Source organism: Cuculus canorus, chromosome 5 (assembly GCF_017976375.1).
Source record: "Cuculus canorus isolate bCucCan1 chromosome 5, bCucCan1.pri, whole genome shotgun sequence".
Classification (NCBI taxonomy): domain Eukaryota; kingdom Metazoa; phylum Chordata; class Aves; order Cuculiformes; family Cuculidae; genus Cuculus; species Cuculus canorus.
The window spans coordinates 37,910,839-37,930,209 of NC_071405.1; the positions used below are offsets into that span (position 1 = coordinate 37,910,839).

At 41.1% G+C, this 19,371-nt stretch overlaps 1 protein-coding gene across 14 annotated transcripts in view; it reads left to right on the top strand.

Moving 5' to 3' along the window:
* The window catches only part of LMO1 (LIM domain only 1), a 343,783-nt gene that overhangs the window by 314,950 nt on the left and 9,462 nt on the right, over positions 1-19,371 (top strand). For all 14 annotated transcript variants that reach the window (XM_054067496.1, XM_054067501.1, XM_054067495.1 and 11 more), the window contains one exon: positions 11,631-11,844. In XM_054067496.1, the coding sequence (XP_053923471.1) occupies positions 11,631-11,844 (214 nt within the window). The remainder of the gene's footprint in view (positions 1-11,630; positions 11,845-19,371) is intronic.

Consider the following 19,371-nt stretch of genomic DNA (forward strand, 5'->3'; position numbering starts at 1 on the left):
TCTGTAGTGGCTTTCATTTGCAGTTTTATGGATGTTTTCTTAGGTAGTTTATTCCTTTTTAAGACTGTTGTCTGCCTAATTTTCTAGCTATGAGCCAGCCTTTGTGGCAAAGGTTAGTTGCGTCTTTTTCTTAAGTAAAAATGAGTTTCATTCAAGCCTAGAAAATTAGCCTTGAAAATACTCAGTCACTGCAGATTCCTTCTGGAGAGTGCATTTAAAAGTTTGCATCCAAAATTGATTTGAAAGTACTCTAGTCTAAAATAACCCTGATGTTAGCATTGTTGTCTGCAACTCCTGCTAACCCTGGTGTTCCGGTTCAGTGCTTTGGCACACAGTTCCCTGATGCTGTGAAATTGAGACTCATCTGGAGATACAGACTTTTCTAAAAAGGACTGCACTTAAGACTCCTTATTTCATTAGTTCAGTGAAGGAGTTCTTTTCAACAGTCATGAATATCATGATGAGGTGGACAAAAACTGGGCAAATCAAGCAGTAGAGATTCCTGTGGAAATGGAGCAGAGAAAAAACTGCTCAGTAAGTCTTTTGGCCCAGAATTGTAGCATTTTTTGAGCTGAAGGTTAGTAGTTTAGAATTGCATTTTGGTTTGAGGTTTCGGGCAAAGCATAGCTGGGCAAAACTTACAGAGGTATGTTTCAGGAGTCTTTCAGTTCTGCACCCTTGGCTAAGTCATATGATATTGTTTTTTTCATGTTTTTCAACCAAGTGTAACCATTGACATCTTCAGGTATGTTGGTGAGAAGTAAATGGAACATAATAACTGAATTAAAGAACAGACTTCCACTTTAAGGGGATCAGTTCCTGTACAAAGCAGTGGTAATCATCCAGAGGAGCAGGATGCATTGAGGAAAAGAGTGAAGTGTGAGTACCATCCAAAGTGCAGGCAGCAGGTCATAAATTCTTGTAGTGGTGGTGGACTGAAATTCAACGAATAGGATTAGAAAGCTACTGTAGGTTAATGAAAACAGCTCCCTTAGGATCAGCTTGAATTCAACTCAGTGGTCAACCGTAAGAAGAGAAATGTCTTGTGCAATTCCAACTTCTCATCCATATTCTGAATACAGTGATGCTCCTGAATGCTTAATAGATTAGAATGTGCTCTGTTATGGTATATTTCATATGACTTTTAAGATGCTTTAATGCAAACTAAGTGTCATGCTAACTTGCTCCAAACCTTTAGTGCTCACTTTATTCTGAAATAGATGGTGAATTGCAGCAGAGTTTTCAGATCCTTTCTGGGCATTTCACACAAAGAGAAACAAAAGGAAAAGAAAACAAAAAACCCAACAGTCCCATAATTTTATTTGGATCTTTCCTGTTGTTCATGGGAAATAGTGCTCAAACCCTGTCTCTATACATCACTTCAGGGGAACTTACTATAGAATGAGTATACAACAGGTAGCGCCAAGAAACCACTTTTAATTCTTATCAGCATAATTTCTTGTAAAGAAGGGTAGCATTAATGGCCAGCTGTGGTTTGTGAGGCCTGACTTAATCAGTTCTGAATAATAAAAATTAGTTTGAGGCACATAGTTACTAGCCAACTGTAGCTACAACAAATGTTTAATGAACAGTGTTACAATGGGGTCTTCATGCCTCCCAGTGAATGAACGGGGGAATGGCCAAGAGTAGGACCTTCGCTGTACTAATTGCAGTAGCAAATTGGAGTAAAATCTGTCTTTGGAAGCAAACAATGGCTTAGTCAGGCTTCAGCTAGACCTCAGTAAACAGAAGAACAGAATCAATGAAAGTATTTGGCTTCTGCTTTCTCCGTCTTCTCTATTCTTATGGCATTAAGAGAACAACAACTTTAGTTGATATTATTTGCAAGTCGAAATATTAAACTGTCTTTGCCAGAGCAGTCAGATGGGAAGTGTGCTGGGCTCTCTGGGGTCAGTGGTGGAAAAGATCCTTCCAATTTTTGATAGGGTATACTTTGCATAAACATCTAGGATCTTTGTTAAACTGTATTCAACACCAGGATATCCAGGGACCTCCTGTAGTCTGAGAATCTGCATTACAGAAGTCACAGGCTTTTGTTTGGGTATCCTCAGATAGAAGCTGTAATTGAGCAAAATGCACTCGTGTCCTCTTTATGGCATCTGCTAGAAAGGCCAAGCCAGTGCTAGCTCATCATCCCACTCAGACTCGACTCTGCCTCCCAGCCACCTCCAGGTGGGGAGAGGAGCTTGGAAGGCAGCAAGGCAAAACTTTCAGGAGCTGGACTTTCAAGGTAATCTCGGGCCCCTGAAGTTTGGCTAGGCATTCCTATGTTGAATGCAGGTGTGGTCCAGATAAATCCAATGAAGCTGCACTAAATGCAATCTAGTTTTGGCACCTCTTCTGAGACTTGTTCACATACAGCTTAAGCTTACTGAAGGAACGCCACAAATTCCACGGCAGTCCTATGTTGCCAGCTTTTTGGGAGGTTGTATAGCGTCATTCAAAATGACTTCAGGGCTTGCAAAAGGTTAGGGTATTGTTTATATCCAATAGGATAAAATTTCTGCTTCCTAAATCAGTAATTATATATTGGTTACTCACGCAGTGATCACTGATGCAAAACTGATATTAAAAGTCTCCACGCCTATACTTTTAACACAGGAATTTGGAACTGTGACCACTTCAGCCCCTCTCTTCTAAGATAGGAAAAACATACCACTTTGAATTATGAGGGGGAGGGGGAAGCAAGGGGCCAGGGGGTGTGGGAAGATGAGATGCTCTCTTAACATTGTTTTTTCTTTGCTACTTTCATGAGACAAAATTCTAGTCTGTTTTATTTTTGAAGTCAGCAGACTGATTATATATTGTAAAAGATCAGTGTTTCCATGGGTGAGTAGTAATTACGGAGTAATGGCTTAAAACATTTCCTGAAGGAACATAAAGCTGTTTTTAAAAGTCAAGAGTACATTAAAAGGATTACCATGTAGATTTGATTTTTAGATAACACTAAAATGGATCCCAAATGGACTTATGAAAAGGGATGCTATCTCTTTAATGGAAAGTGCATGGTCTGACAGCTCAGCATGCAAATAGTCTTGCAAAAATACTGTGTGTTTTGTTTTTTCCTTTCAATGAGAAGAGAAGTAAATAGCTCTCCTTGCCCTTCTCCTTTCAACTTTTAATAGCAGATGAGTTGATCTGGTTTTGCTAGGAACAGGAGAAAAAGATAGGTTTTGGGAGATATCTGGATTTTTCTGAATAAGTAGGGAGATATGTTTCCCGACTTCTAGAAAGTCAGCAGCAATTGTATCTCTTACATGGATTGCATTAACTTAAAGGGACTCTGCCTGCATTCTTTATAGGTGAAACTCTTGGAAATTAAGAAAATAGGCAATAAACGTTAGCCCTTGTGTATTTATTGTACTAATCTTGTGCAAGGTACAGGCATCAAATATTTGGTGTTGCAGTAAGTTTGGACAGGGGCAAGAGGGGTTGTTATTTTCATACACCAATAACCTGCAATCACTACAGCGTTTGCTATTTCAGAGTTGCCAGCACAACTTTCTGGTGATTGATGGTGTGCTTTTTTGGCCTGACTAGGATTTCTTCTAGAAACATTTAAAAGAGTATATTCATATTTCATTAAACACAGGGTACCAGGATTCCAAATTCTTTTGTGGTATTGCACAAATTATTGTAGGCTCCAAAAGTCTCGAGAAATTTCTATAAGCCTGTGAAAGGTTTAGATTGGAGAGACATCAATGCCTGCATTAAGGCCTGTGACAGATTGCTTCATCAGTGTACACAGAGCAGAACATCAAATGGCCATTTGGCAGTGGGCACTGAAATTCTGTTAAGGTTGCCGAAAGCTTAGATTGACATTGTATATGTCTGCAAAGAGGCAGAAGAAAAGATGATGCTGATGATGACCATGCAATGGTATAGTTATGTTCTCTTTAAAATATTCACATATATACCATACCAACTCTGTCAGGGTGATGTTAATGTCTCAATGCTAAACTTGAGCTCTGCAGCATCACACATCTCTGCACATCTTGAAACCACAGTAGTAATATGTTGAAGGGTGCATTTTAATGGGAAGATGAGAATTGTATAGTACTACATGTGTGCCTGGAAATATTTTACTTGAGTTTTCACTTCTCCAACACTCTGTGGGATTTTTAACTTGATATAGGGTTTTTCTGTCAAAATTTCTTTCCTTCCTTGAAGGGGAGGGACAAAAAACTCCCTGTAGATGATGTTAGTAGGTAGCGTGTTCCTGAAAGAGCTGAAAAGCAAGGGATGAATTACAACCTTTGTTATCATTTGACAGAGAGAATATTTTTCCATTGATTTGCCTTTGACACCCAAACCCTCCCAAAAGAAACCTTTGGACCTTATTGTCTTTTCGGTGGTCATCTGCAAGCCAGTGGAATATTGAGGAATATGGGAAGAATTCCAGGCTAGTCTTGCCTCATAATAATTTTCTTGTTTCTGATGTTCTTATACAGCTGGAAAGCTGGTTTGAGGGTTGTCTCTCCATTGCCAGAATTTTTTCTGCTACTGACATTGAAGCAGAGAACTGGTTACCTAAAACCAGGACTTTTGCCAGAATATAGGATGCTGAATTGGAGCTAATTGAGAAAACTTGACCAGAATGTTCTCGGACTAGGCTGAAGGTGGAAGAAATTTTGCATGTCTCTTTACTCTTCCCAGTGCTTCAAATGGTAAAAATGGATTTCACTGAAACACTATATTTGCTAAGAGTAAGCTTTGGACATATGCCAATTATGAAAAATTAAAGCTCAAACAAGCATATTTTATGAGCACAGGGAAATGTTGCTTACTGGAATGATTTATAGGAACTGTTTTGCAGCAACAGTTATTATGGTTCGCATTCAGTCCTGCTGCTTTGTATTCCTTTAAAGCTACAGGTTGTCCTCTGGCAAGTGCAACACTATAATAGATCTTAAGGCAGGTACTCAAAGTCTTAAAACTTTTTGGGAAAATGAAAATCTAGATTCTAACCCTAAACCTTGTGTCCTGAACCACCTCCTACCTTCGTACAGATGCAGATGATATGAATAACTACTTTGGATATATTAGTCTGCCTGAGCAAATGGCTTGAAAACAGGGTCTCTGCATGGGAGACTGGAGGAGGAGTTAAGCTGCTTGTCAAGCTTCGGGTCACTTTTAGGCAGCTGAAATTGCCAGGGGACACTAGCCTCAAAAATATGTTTCTCTAAAGTTTGTTCTGAACTGTAGGGCCAAAAAATTTGCTGTGTTATTGGGAGGACTAGAGCATAGTTAAAATAGAAATAATGAAAATGTTTCTCATGTTAACTGCCTTCTCTACTACCTTTTTGCCATGCTTGGGAAATTTGTTCAGTAATGATTCAGAAGAAAGAATACCACAAGTGAATTGCTAACACCACTGTAAAATTCACCTGCTGTATATTGCAGCATGAAACTGGAAATGAAAAAAGATTGTGGTTACTCATTGAATAATATTGATGAATGGTCTAAAGCTTGTTCATAAGCATTGAGTTTCAGTGTTCCAAATGTAATGTTTTAATTGGATATACAGATGACATGATGAGTTTCACCTTGCTGGCCATAATTTTTCAATGAAATTCTTGGTGAAGATGCCCAAGACGACGTACTCTCCAGTTCAATGGAAGTGCATGGTTTAACTTGTTTCGCAGGGTGTAATATTCATAGAAGGTGAGTAATACAATACTGGGAACACAAAGTGAGTTTCTTTTTAAGGGAATGAAATTCACTGCGTCTTTTTGGCAATGACTGTCTGCATTTACTTAAGTGGGTGATGCAGGGCTCTAATGCTTTTAAATGATATCAGATCCTCTGATAAAAGACATAAGACTGCAGCTTATTTATTGTGATGAGACAGGAGTTAATAAGATTACTCCTACTCTTCAGTTACTTTTTCATCTTTTTCAGCCAAGTGCTGGAGTTTCTGTTAGCAGGCAAAAGGAGGTCAGCTCATTTAAAGAGTGTCGATGCTAGAAATAAACATTTTTTTCCCTCAAGTGGAACTCTGAAACCTAGGCTCAATTGCCCAACTGCCAAAACTCTGGTCTTTAAACCAGAATTGCTTTTAGCACTGTAATGTAGTATCCCTATAATAGCCACTTATATAAATTACAGAAAATTCTCTTACTTACGTAAGTTACAAAAAAACCCCACACTTACATAAATTAAAAAAAAAAAACACAACAAAAAAAAACAAGAAACACAACAAAAACAACAAAAAGAGAGAGAAGAAAGAAATGTAACATAAACCTTTAATAATTGAGGTCTTTTGGCACCGGGGTTGTTCAGCAATGAGGTAACTGTATCTGAAAGGCACTGCTCAAGCAAGAATTTGTGGTGGAGAATAAAACCATAATTCCAGTAGCGTATTGTACAAGGTGCTGTACGACTGCACAGGAAGCAATGCGCTGGAGTGGTTGTCACAAGCTTTTCAGACATTAGATATACTTTGTGTCTGTAGTTAACTGCTTTGTTGTTGAGCAGGCTTTTATGGTAAAAGTAGCTAATCTGAGGAAACGATTTTCTTGTTGGTTTTTTTTTTAAATAAATAAATAAATAAATAAATAAATAAATAAACCCACCCCCCCAAAAGCCAAAAAAAATGCCAACCGGCAAACTTGCAGAGGGAAAGAGTTAAAGCCATCTGCCTGAAAGCATTGTGTAAAACATACACACAGTGTTGGGGAAATAAGCCAATTATGTGTGCTTCACAGGAGGTGGGGGACTGACTTTTGTGTATGATTAGTTCTTTTATTTAAAGCAAAGATTTTCAATAGAATAACTAATTAGCTGTCATAAATAGCAAATTGAAGATTTTGGCCAGATTCCTTGGGGAGTGTGGGAGGACGTTCCTCCTCCCACCCAGTACTGTAAGCTCTCCTCATTAGGGTTGCTTTTAGTTCTCTGTGGTGGTAATGAGGAGTGCAGTGGTGGCACTTCTCAGAGCCCCCTCTAACAAGGCATGAAATGCAGGTGGAGGAGAAGAGTCCTGAGCTCCTACCGCTTTCACTCAGCACATGTGGGTGTAGCGGAGGGCTCGGTTCAGAGAAGGGGAGGCCAAGGTGGACTGCAGGACGTCGGAGGGTGGTCTGAAAAGTCCCGGTGATATTGCCTGTGTTTTATGCTTTGGACTTGACTGTATAAAATACAGGCAAGCTGCAAAGCCTTGAGGCATATATCATTAGCCAGCAGTCCTGTATTACTCTTTCAGACCAATTAACCTTTAGAGTTGCATTAAAGAAATTAGGTGGTGAACTTCGATGCTTTCAGAGGGGACCAGTAGCTCTCTTGCAGACCAGCGCACTGTGGAGCCGCACGCCCTAGGACCATTGCAGATAACTGTTATTTAAAAGGTCTACCATTTATAAGAAGTTTCCAGGCTCTCTTGGAAATGAGGCTTTATGAACAGTGCTGTTAGAGGAACTGCAGCTGATTGCCATGTGAATAGAAATATCAGTAAAATGGCTTAGAAAAATTTAGTGGTGTACTTAGTGGACACTTGTGTTGCAAAGCCAGCTGAATAATTTTACAGAAAGACCCTGACTGAGAAGATATGGGCTGATTAAAGCTAGTTTGTCCGACTGTGAATAGAGGTAAAGTTTAGATTGCTTGCTACAATAACAGCCTCTTTAGACACAGTCATAAATTTCAGCGTGTCCAGAGGTGGTGTCTATAATTTTTTAATGTGCATTGGAGCTCTGAGCGCTCAGAACAGGTTTGGTTTTGTATTTACCAGCAGCAAATCTATTAAGTTATAAAGGACAAAGAAGGGAGTGTAGGTAGCCAAAAATAGAAAGGCTTCATCTACTGTTTCTAAGAAAAGATAGCGAGGGATGGGTAGCAACAGGAGGGGAGAAAGCAACTTGATGGTACTTTTTACAATTTGGTAATCAATCAGCATTCCCTTTGTGATCATGTATTTAAACGCGTGAGTGTCCAGCTGTTAATCTTCCTACCTCTGCAGCACTACTTCTCATTTTCTAATCCTTGCCCACAGAGCACACATGAAATTGGTTAAAGGTGAGCCCTTTGGTTCTTGACAGCCCCAATTAGACACCATGTGCCCCTGATTCACTTGAACTAAGTATCATGGCATTTTTTTGGTAAATACTGGCAAAAGAATCTACATAGACAAAGGAAGCAGCAACACAGTCTTGCAGTGGGGATATTTCCTAAAAGAAAGAGCGGTTCTGCAGGTATTTCTGCCTGCAAAGCCTAGACTGCTTGAGGTTTGCTGGAAGGGAGGCAGGAGGAGGAAGGTTGGAATTGATGTTGGCTGTGCCCTTTCTCTGCAAGCCTCTGACCATGAAAGGGGTTAATCGTCTGAGATGCTGCTCTCTTGTTGCTTGGAAATGACACAGCAAGCATGCAAGGAACCCTTGCTGATCAAGTTTGGCAGTTTTTGAAATTTTGTTTCACGCCTTGCCTGCTGTGTCAACTCACCAGCTAATTGCAGCTGCAACTTTCTGTAGTGGTGTGTGTGCTCTGTGCAGACCAGTTGGTTGGGATGTCGGAGGGAAGCCTCACAGACCAAAATGTAATTTCAAAACACTGAATCTGACCAGCAGACGCTGACCTTGCTCGTTATTATCTGAGTGGGAATAGCAGCTTTGAACATCATATGATCTCTGAAATGGTACCTTTTTTTCATTAGAAAGCCCCCTGCTGAACACTGACCAAATACATAGCTTTTTTCTTGCTTAAGGTAGTGTTTAAAAATATATATAACCATTCCATCGCTAGTTATTAGAAGAAAATCAAAGTGTTATATTCCCCTTATTCGCAGATGCCTCTCCTAAGACAATGGTGTGCTTGCAATAGCAGGGAACTGAGACAGTGGCGATGAGTGATGGCTGCGAGGGCCACAGGTGGAAGAACCATCACTACAACTAGATCAGAGCTGTCTGGGCCTGCTTACAGCCTCTGGAGATGCTCCTAACCTGCCAACCCACCCTCACCGCTCAAATCAACCTCTCTTAATGGTCCAGCCGGGGTTTTGTCCCGCACAGCCCCTCTTGTGCTTTGCCATGCTGCTGTTAACAGTAGACTCATTTCTTTCAGCTACGGCAGCTGTAACTCCAAAAGGGCACTGTTTTCAAAAGTGCCTGAGGGCCTTGGGAAGTCTCGTCTGGCTGAAGATCTCATGTTTCTGAATCCTGGAGATGATTTCAACCCCCTCTTATGCAGCAGTTCTCCTGCGAGGGGTTTTAAGGGGCTGCAGTTATCTACAATCTGTGTTCTGAAATCTGCAGCACCTCCAGACACAGGATCCTCAAGTTTACCTAGATGAACCTGCAAAAAGAATTGTATTATGATGCCTTGTAAGAAATCCTCTTCTGCCTCTAAGGATGTGCAGCTCACATCTAGAAAACCTATTTGGGGAGTCGATAACGATTCACTGATGCCTAGGGCTTCTATCTTAAAGTATCGGTACACCTAGGCCTTAGTTTTCATAGGTGCAAACTTATTTTCTTTCATCACTGCTAATGGTCTTGCACACATTGCAAATGCAAATTCATATATATATCCTTCTCTGCCTCACAATAAGGCAGTCTCTTCTCGTGATGTGCTGTTTTCCTGGTGTGCAGAGTTAGAGAAAGCATGCAGTGGAGGTTTTAAGTCTTCTGAAAAATGAATTAATAAAAAAGTGAAGCATCTCTTTGCTCCTAAATTGTAGTCTGAAAAAAAAAAAAAAAGTCCTGTGTCCAGAACCACGGGGCCTCTTCTCTCATTCTTGTTTAGAAACTCTCATCAGGAGGAGCACAGGAATTCTGCAGTCTGACCTCCAGCACCCACAGTATATTCCATTTCTTGCGCTTCCCTATCTATTCCCTGTTTCTGAATATGCAGGTGTTTCTCTGTGACTGTGTATGTAGGATTTCCGCCAGGAGCATTACAGCTTGCATATGTGGCAGGCAAACATGGATTTAAGTTTTTGGTTAATTATTGCATGTTTGTCACTGATGCCAAAAGTTTACTCGTGTCAACTTTGCAAGCAGGTTTTGAGTGTGTCACAGCAAAGAGCAGGAGGGCTCTTTAAGCCTTAAGAGTTTTTGAAAGTTACTTGACCTGTCTCTGTGCTGCTGAAACCACTTTGATAACAAATGGATCAATACCTCACTGTTTGTGTAGAGGTGTCTTAAGTGCTATTGTCGTCTGCTTGCAGCTCTGACAAAGCAATTATTACTGTAGGAGTGGTGGGTTTTACATGTGCTGAGCATTAGCCACTGTCAGGTCACCCTGGCTTTTAAGGAAAGCAGCAAATGTCACTTATTACAGTGGCACTGACTCGATCCTCTCCGTTTAGGGGACTGTTAATAATTCTGTTATCAAGCTGCTACTTCCTGGGACATCCAGCACTTCCTGCAGAAATGATGACTTACTTTTGTATAAGAGTGTGTAACCAGTGACATCTGCTCTGTAGCCACTGTCCCCTCATCTTCTCTGCATTGGTTAAGCCCCCAGCAGGCTCGTTATAGGCTCAGCATTGTCATTTTGAGTGACTGACATTAGTAAAAATAAAAATCAGTAACCAAGTAAAATCAAGGCTCCAGAAAACATGGGATTCTGGCATTTCTGTGAGTTTGTTTCTGCTTTCATCATCTCCTGTCCTCTTTCTCCCTCACAGTAAAATCCTTGTTTATTTTTTCATCTTGCCTTTTGATTCCATAAAATCCTCCCCTGCCTCCCTCTTAAGCTGAGAAGAGTGAGAGGTCTCACGCTCGTGTTGGTGCTCACCATGGGAGGCACTGTCACTTGGAGGAGAGGAAAAAGCTGGAGATAGCAGTGTAGGGAAGGCAGCCACAGCAAGTCTCCACAAGCTTAGTGACTCGAGTGTCCTGTCACCACCTCATACTCAGCTAGCTCATGTTTGCTTTGCAGTCCCAGCAGGGATTTCCAGAGAAGAAAAAAATCCTGGTTTTTTTATTACCTTGTGCAGTGGTACAAGAGGAGAAGGAAAGCTCTGATTTGCTTAAGGACTGTGGCTTCACTAATGGTGGTGGGGCACTTGTGGGGCGATTTTCAGCAGTCCTTGAGGGCTTTTGAATGACAATTATTTTAGAGCAGCCCCTGCGCTGCTCTAGCTTTCACCGAGGCCTCTGTGACCACTGGCATCCATGAAAGAGGAAAAACAGTGGCATCTGACATCTTTTTATACTTACTGCTTGCTTTTCCCCACCAAGCTTGATCCAGCCAAGATGTTGAATTGGGGTACATACAGTGGTGGCCCTTCTGATCTTCGTAATTGCCTGTGGCAGGAAATTAACAACAGAAGGGTAGTGGTAATGAGGGAAAAAGCAAATGTTGACACTGCAGCCAGTTTATTCTGCGGCAAGATGTTAAATAAAAAAAAAAAAAAAAAAAAAAGCCTGGTGCTTCCTGTCAGCCCTGTGCTTTGGAAAACAGGGCTACGTTCCTGCGAGTGTCACACTCCCACTTACCCTGTAACAGCAAATGAAGTTTAAATTCCTTTGACCATCAGTTTCTTGCAATGTGAAACCATTAGCAGTATTTGCTCACAGATCTACCTATAGCTCACCGTACTACCCCAAATGGAGGAAATCTATTCAAGCTGTTTGATATCTTTTAAACAAAATGCTTTGTTTGCATTGTAGGTGTGCCAATGTTATCTGTACAACCCAAGGGGAAGCAGAAGGGCTGTGCTGGCTGCAACCGGAAGATCAAGGACCGGTACCTGCTGAAGGCTCTGGATAAGTACTGGCATGAAGACTGCCTAAAGTGTGCCTGCTGTGACTGTCGTCTTGGAGAGGTTGGATCAACTCTTTACACAAAAGCAAATCTCATTCTTTGCCGCAGAGATTATCTGAGGTAAATAGAGGGACGTACTGTGGGCTCTTCCCAAAGCCACTCGGTGTGCTGCTAGCTGTTCGTCTTTCTAAATCTGTACTATGCACACGTACCTATGCATGGTCAGCCCTGCCCAGAAGAGGTTGGAGTTTCTTCTTCTGTCTAATTATGGCTTTTTATTTACACATAACATAGTCAGGGAGGCATCCTATTTTTAGGTCAAAGTAAAAGCAGCAGGGCCTGATTTAATTCTGTTATTATGAACCAACAAGAGCAAACAGTGCTCGGTGAGAAAACTAGGGAAAGACTGTTGATTCTTCTTGCATATCTTTGATGATATGCTCCTGCCTATTGACTGCGTATTGATTGCATATTAAGGTCTGACCAAACTTTTGCCTTTTCTTTTGCAGTGATAGCTGTCTTCTAGAGCTTATATTCAGTAAGGTTCCTCCTGAGGGGCTCTTGTCACTTCCCTAAGTAAACAGAGCAAAACACTCCAAAATTACAGATCAGCTTCAAAAAAATTTTCTTCACAAGGAAGTCTGCAGAGACCATCGCTAACTCGGAGTTAGAACTGCCCTGTCAGTGTGTGTTTGCAATACGTAACAACACATGGGATTTTTTTCCTGGTGTGTATGGAGGTTTATACAAAACACTTTAGATAACACAAATTAATTTTAATAAGACAGTAGGACTAATGCAAAGGTTATTATGAGAGTCACACTGCAAAACACTCCTTTGCTTTGCTGCCACGTTTTCTTTTTTTTTTTAGGAAAGCACTCATAGCATTTCTTATGCAACCTCAACCAGCAAACACATCTGAAGTAAAACATAAACAACATTCTGTTTTAAGATAGGGAGGTGAAATGCCATCTAACCTGTGATGTCCAAAGGCTGGCTAGTTTAGTCTAGCTTCATGTATTTCAATGTAAAACATATTCCTCAAAGTCTTTAATAAATATTTTCTTAGTAAACTTGAACAAATAACTTTCTTCTCCTAAAAATGAGAGGGTAAGCACTAAGCCAAATAGAAGAAATAAGTCTATTAGCTGCCACATGGGAGCTGCCACCTTACCTTTATGCCAGGCAGTGTACCAGAACATCCTGCCCACAGGAGGATTTTTGCTGCTATTTGAGTTGAAACTCCAGGGCACACCTGAAATGTCTCAGCTGAAATTCTGCCACACAGGCAGCAGTCACAGGCCCACAGCTGATTACATGGGATGCATCCATAAAACATAAATGTGGAGGATCTTGAGTAAGGGTGGAACACATATGGAAGGGGAAAGACATGATAAGCAGCCTTTGGAAAGGTGGAAAGGGTATGATGAGGAAAGAGTTAACTCTTCACTATCATGAAATAATTTTTGTAACTTAAGTCTTGAGTGTTTACTAATGACACAAGACACTTGCTCTGGAAGTGTCCTTAACCCTTTTTCTGCTAAGCTGAAGAAACTGAGCTCGTAAAGTTTCTTTAACACACAAATTTCTAACTCCAAATTAGCATTTTAGTCCCTCACTGACCATCCTTCAGTTGAGCTGTACTGTCTGTGTAGCGAACGTAGTTACGAAGTGTCAATGAAGAATGTTACAGGTCCTAATCTTACCTTGTCGAGGACTGCATAATTTCTTTTCATCATAGTATCACAACTGTATCATGCTAGGTGCTAATCACAAGGAGCCCCGAAATCTTTCAGGTGAGCTTCTTCCAGGCATAGTCTTCCTTCCAGAAAGCATAGGCTGCATTAGCTTTCGGAGTGTTTCTTTATCCTTTGTTGTATTCAAACACATAACTTGTTTGGACCCGGCTTGGTGATACAGGTCTCTACATCAGCCGTCCTCCTTTTCATTATTTACCACTTCTCTAGACTTTGACATTTGCACACTTGATAAAGTTTTGTGTGTGTTATTTTTATTTTAATCTGACTTGAAAGATGAATATTCAGTGTTACTCTATATGTTGCAGATCCCTACTAGAAATACTTGGCTGGGCAGCCATTCCTATTTACATTTGATTTTTGAGACCTATGAGCTACCCATGTCTTGTCCATTTAATAAGCACTGTATTGATTTTGGATTGTTTTAGTTTCATAACAAAAAAAAAATGTGTGGCATCAAATCAGACACGTTGAAGTGCCAAAAGGAGAGCAGTATTGATGCTGTTAAACTTAGAAGAACCTTTTTATCACTGCAGTTGTAGAGTGTTTCTGTCTTTCCTTGGTTTATCCTGAGAATGCTTATTTGGGGTGGAAAAGCTTAACCTGTGATCTTCTCACTGGCCTCTAGATGTTTTGACTTTCTGAGGCAAACCAAAGGCCTGTGCTAGACAGGAAAGAAGCCAGTAGTTGCAGACCCAAGAAGAGAGCCTGTGTCTTGTCTTTGAGAAGATAGAGCAATTTGTGACATGAAACATGGAAGGCAACAGTTGGGCCTAGTGTTTGACCATGTCCACACAGCTTTTATCACAGCAGCAAAGTGTGGCCTTTGAAATAAGCTTATTCTGTGCCTGAAAGGGATCTCGTAGACCCTCTACCTCCATTTGTCGGGTTAGAATAATCCCAGATCCACCACGGGGAGATTCTATTGCTATTTGTGCAGCATGGTTATATTGTAGAGAGAAGGCTTATGTGGCCCCGTAAAACAGGACCAAACATTGCCTGTGGGTATTGTGAGTAAAAATGATGGGCATCTGCCCGTATTGCAGCAGGGTACCAAGCATTTCAGCTGGCTCCTCTAGGTCTCTGGCTAGTCTTAACCTCCTCGGATGATGGTACTAGCTAATTTTGGGGCAGACGGGGTGTTACTACTTCCTGCTTTAGATCTTTTTCCCCTGTCTGAATTTAGTGGTCAGAGCTGCTGTAATGAACTGGAAATATTTCTTACTTTTTTTTTTTATTTGGGAAGAACAATATAGTTGTTATATCCTAGGGAATTTAGACAGCTTTACAGCTCTGATGTTTTGTGTTCTTGCTAATAAGTTTATAGTGTTTCTGGAGGGGTTCTGCTGCACTCCTGGATTCTGTTGTCCTGATGCTAAGGAACCATTCCAGGTCCTAGGAAGGGATAAGGGCATTGCTATGCAATCTTGTATTTCATGAAAGTTTAAAGCAATTTTATTTTCTACTTTAAAACATCTTCTGTTGCCTTCTACACATACTATTTCTTTATGTGAAGGAAATAAAGTTACTGTCACTGTCTTCTTTACTGTCTGTTCACTCATAGTAATTTGATTATTTTCTTCTTGGAGAATTACCCATTCCTGTCATCATATAATTCCTTCACTTTAACAGTTCTAAAGTCTCAATCTGCATCTTTTTTCCCTTGTTCAACAACTTACAGTACTTGTTCTACTAGTCAAACTTTAGCAGAATTCATTCCTAAAAATAAGTTTTCATACTTTACATTTTACTTGCACCAAAAAGGAAATACTTTATCCAGAGGACAGTCAAAGTTATTTATTGTTGGCCACTTCCATTATATGCTTCAGAATAAGAAGAGGGGAAATGTTTAGTAGGTCAACTATCATGGGAAACATTAAAAACTAGACTGATTTTGCACCCATAAATGTAAATATATATATTATATCTGAAATAAAAAAGGAATATAGCTGTGTAATGATCAGGAGAAAAAAAAAATCAGTATTTCGTAATTTCTTCATAGACTAAAATTTCTTTGAATTTGCCTGCAAGTCGAGTGTGTAGTTTGGGAATACGTAGTTAATTACTTGGTGAGATGTACTTTCCCTCCCCGTGCACAATTGCCATCTACAGGCATGCAGCAGGCTTGTTCCTGCAAAGGAGCTGCAAAGACCCAACCGTTACCACCCAGCATGAGGCTCCCACTTGCCTCATCACTGTGGAGGCAGCATTGTATAGGTGATTATCTATATACAGAAAGGACTCCTGGAATATTTTGAGCAGGTTAGGCATTCAGCAATTTCCAGGTCTGGGCCCCTGCTTTCATTACCCCTCCTGCAGGTGAAGGTGTCATTGGGCCGAGAGCCCCTGTGCTATGGTTGTCAGTGAAGAGTGGCTCTGCCGTACTGGAGCAGCTGTGGCTGCTGCAGGGATCAAGGACAGGGGTGAATTTCTGGACTTTTGCCATTGCCACTGGGCAGAGCACTGGGACACGGGCATGGGTAGCTCCTGCCCCGCTGCGTCAATGTTGCTTTCAAGCCACCTTTGTCCAAGGTGTTGGCAGTGTGGTGTTGCTGCCAGCCGCACACTCTGGTCCTCACTGGGTTTTTTAGAAGAAATCTGTCAAATGTATTTCAAGAGCTGCTAGCGGACCATAGCCTGATCATTTGTTTCAAAAGATAAACTGTCGTCATTGCTTGTGAAGGAACATTTGTTAACCTTCACATTTCATAAAACACTTTCTTGCTCATTTTTTAATCATGAAAGATGAAATTGGATCTCAAGTTGTTATCCTTGCGGTATCACCTCAGACTCCAGCTGTGTCTAGATGTATCTTTCGATACATTTCATCTGAGCAAATAGATTTACCATTAGTTTCGTAATCACAGTTCCAGCATTCCTGCCTCTAATTATTTTTGATAAGCAAATGCTATTGAAGAAACTGCTTCTGGGACAGAGTTGCTTAGTTTGCAGCTCGGATAGTTCCTCACAGCCCCCATGCAGCAATGTGTGTTTGTTCCTAGGAATAATTAAACATTCACCAAGCTCTGGTTCACGGGGATGATTTGGGTGTTGCATCAAGATTTCCCAGGAGGAGCTGACAAGTTAAATTTCACTGTGCAGTGCTGATGAAGATCGTGATTTTTCCTTTTTTACTCAGCATGGTGCCCTCACATGAGCGAAGGTGTATCAGGCTCACTTTAACAGGAACAGAAATGTTGCTTCTGCATGTTTGATATGCCAGTGTTGGGAAAGTTTTTCATAATTTAAACTGATTAGGGCCTTAATTGGACTTAAAGAGAGCTCAAAACCTGCATAAAAAAAATGGTATGAATCAGCAGTAGAGATGGGCTTTCTGGAAAGCCCTAATGCTGTTCTTGGTGGATTTCATGGAAATTCTTTTTGCCCATTCACCACGTGTTTTAATCAGTGCTGCAACCTCAGCACGGCATTGGTGCTGCAACCTCAGCACGGCATTGGTGCTGCAACCTTAGGATGGTGTTGATGTTGCAACTTGAGTGTGGAGTCAGTGCCTCAGGCAGGTGGAAGAGCCCTCTGCACCCCATGTCAGACATCCTGGGAGGACTGCCATCCCCAGGCACTGGTGTCTTTCAGCACTGTTTGTATCGTGGAGGCTTGAACTCCACCCTGGGCAGCTCCCAGTCCAAATGAGTCAGCTGCCTGGTACTGGGGTTTCCAGCTGTTGGAAACTGGTTTTGCTCTGCTCTGAATGCCCCAGCGGGTTCATTTTGTTAATGTATTGCTTTGGGAGCCCTTTAGATAGTGCTTTGTATCCACCAAATGTGCAAGGTTTAATTTTGTTGAGGATATGAAAAGCAGTCTTGCACAAACACAGCCCCCCTGCTCTCTGGCACAGGAGGGCACAGGCAAATGCCCTTCTTCTGATGGGCTTCTCCAAGTTGTTAACAAAGGCCCTAAGCTGAACAATAAAACCATGCTGGACGTGTAAGCACAAGTCTTCAGGAACTGACAACTGCGTGCTGAAACTAGCAGAATTTAAGTTAATCTACCAAAAACATCACTAATACTCTGAATGTAGTTTCATCCTGCAGAAGCTGCAACACCTTTGAAGCAGCAAGGGGAGAGTCTTTGGGATTGTTTTTCCACCAGAGGAGCACGGTGCACGTGCGTGCACTGAGAACATGCCCTGCCTGCTTTGAAATACATTCAGCATGGGAAGGAGAGGTCTAAATGCAGTGTGGCTGAACAAATGGTATCTGCTCAGGGCCTAAAAACATTGCAAAATGGAAGCTCCGTTCTTGCATCACAATAGGAAGGTCTTGCATGCTAGGTAGGATACCCTCGCTTCTATACTTGCTATCTACGCACTTTAAGATGGATTAATTATGCTCAAAATACAATGGGTTTCACAACATTTCTGTGCTTTTGGATACTGAAGCAGAGATTTCTTTTTTATCCATAGTACCTGGTCCTGGTCCAGGACTTTCTCACAGCCCGTTGCCTTTCAGGATAAACAAGCAGTGGTTGGTTTGTTCACTTGCTTTTTTACCTTTTTTCTTCACACACCCCCCCCAATCCCCTCTCCACAACCTCCTAGTGAGGAGAAAAGCTTGTGGGGAGCAATTCTTCCCGGATGTGGTATACTAGCATGTGTCTAGTGCTTTCAACCTTTTGGTTTTCTGATTGCTGTTTTTAAACTCCTCTAAGAGGACCTTGTTGCATGTGTTCAACAGTGCCAGAAACAACCAAGATGGGTTTTAAGGTTGGTGGCTTCAGTTACACCATATAAGGAAGGCTGGGACAGGGGAGAAGGACTTGGACTTCTCCTACTTCTTAAGAGTTGCAACACCACTGTAAATATCTACTACAAATATGGAGGGAGAGACCAAAGGAGTAATAATAAGTGAACAATCAGATACATTCTTCAACTGAAAACAGATGCCCTTGAGCAACCTTGAAATTTATGCCCAGTAATCTCTGAACTAGTGCAGTCACCAGACCAGAGGGCTTTTTTGTACTGTGCTGTTTCAACTCCTCCCGTTATGCTGTCCATGAATACCAAACCCTTCAGCATGCAAGATGTAAATTCTTTGGGATTGAAGTCTTCATGAGAGGACAGTTTGACCAACTTCGTTAGTATCAAAATGCATTTCCTTTCCTTCAGCTAACTTTACTTCCCACTCCAACACTGACAACAGTGCCCTGAAAGGAGGGTGCATGTTTATTTAACATGTTGAAACACCTATCACTGAGACTTTATCTGAATATTACACAAAGGTTGATTACAGGGAAGTGGGGAACCTGGAGTCTGAAGTTGCTTTTAAGCTTACTTGTTTTATCTTTTTAAGTGACATTCAGGCTTTTCCTGCAATTATTGGTATATTCAGTACTTTGGTCAAATCAGGCTTGTAGCTCATCATAGTTCTAACATCTACAGATGGGAAGAATGCTTACTGCAAGCTGTTAAAAGCTGTCCTCACTGGAAGACTAGTTGTTGGTTTGTTTTAAGTGGTAGGGGCAAAACCTTTTCTTTTCCTGATGATGAGTTTCAGGTACGTAAAGTAAGTCTTGTTCTACAGCAGGTCCTGATGGAGCTAGGAAATAAATGACAGGAGGCTTGTAGGGAAGGTGTATGGGAAAACCTGTTTCACCTACTAGCTGGAGAGGATATGAGCATGGGGTTTGATAGCTGTTCTAAAATATATGTATTCAGATAACATGGATATATAAATATATAGAGAAATATGTAGCTCTACACCATATCTGCAAATGTAGATATTTATCTGTAGATAAGCATTTAGTCCTCTTTCAAGTCAGAATTCTTACTTTTCAATGTTGATAGAGCCTCTTGTTTTGGGGAATTATCAGTCTAGACTCAACTGTTTAATTTTGAACTTGTGTTGTTTAAAAAAAATCCGGCTGACACTTC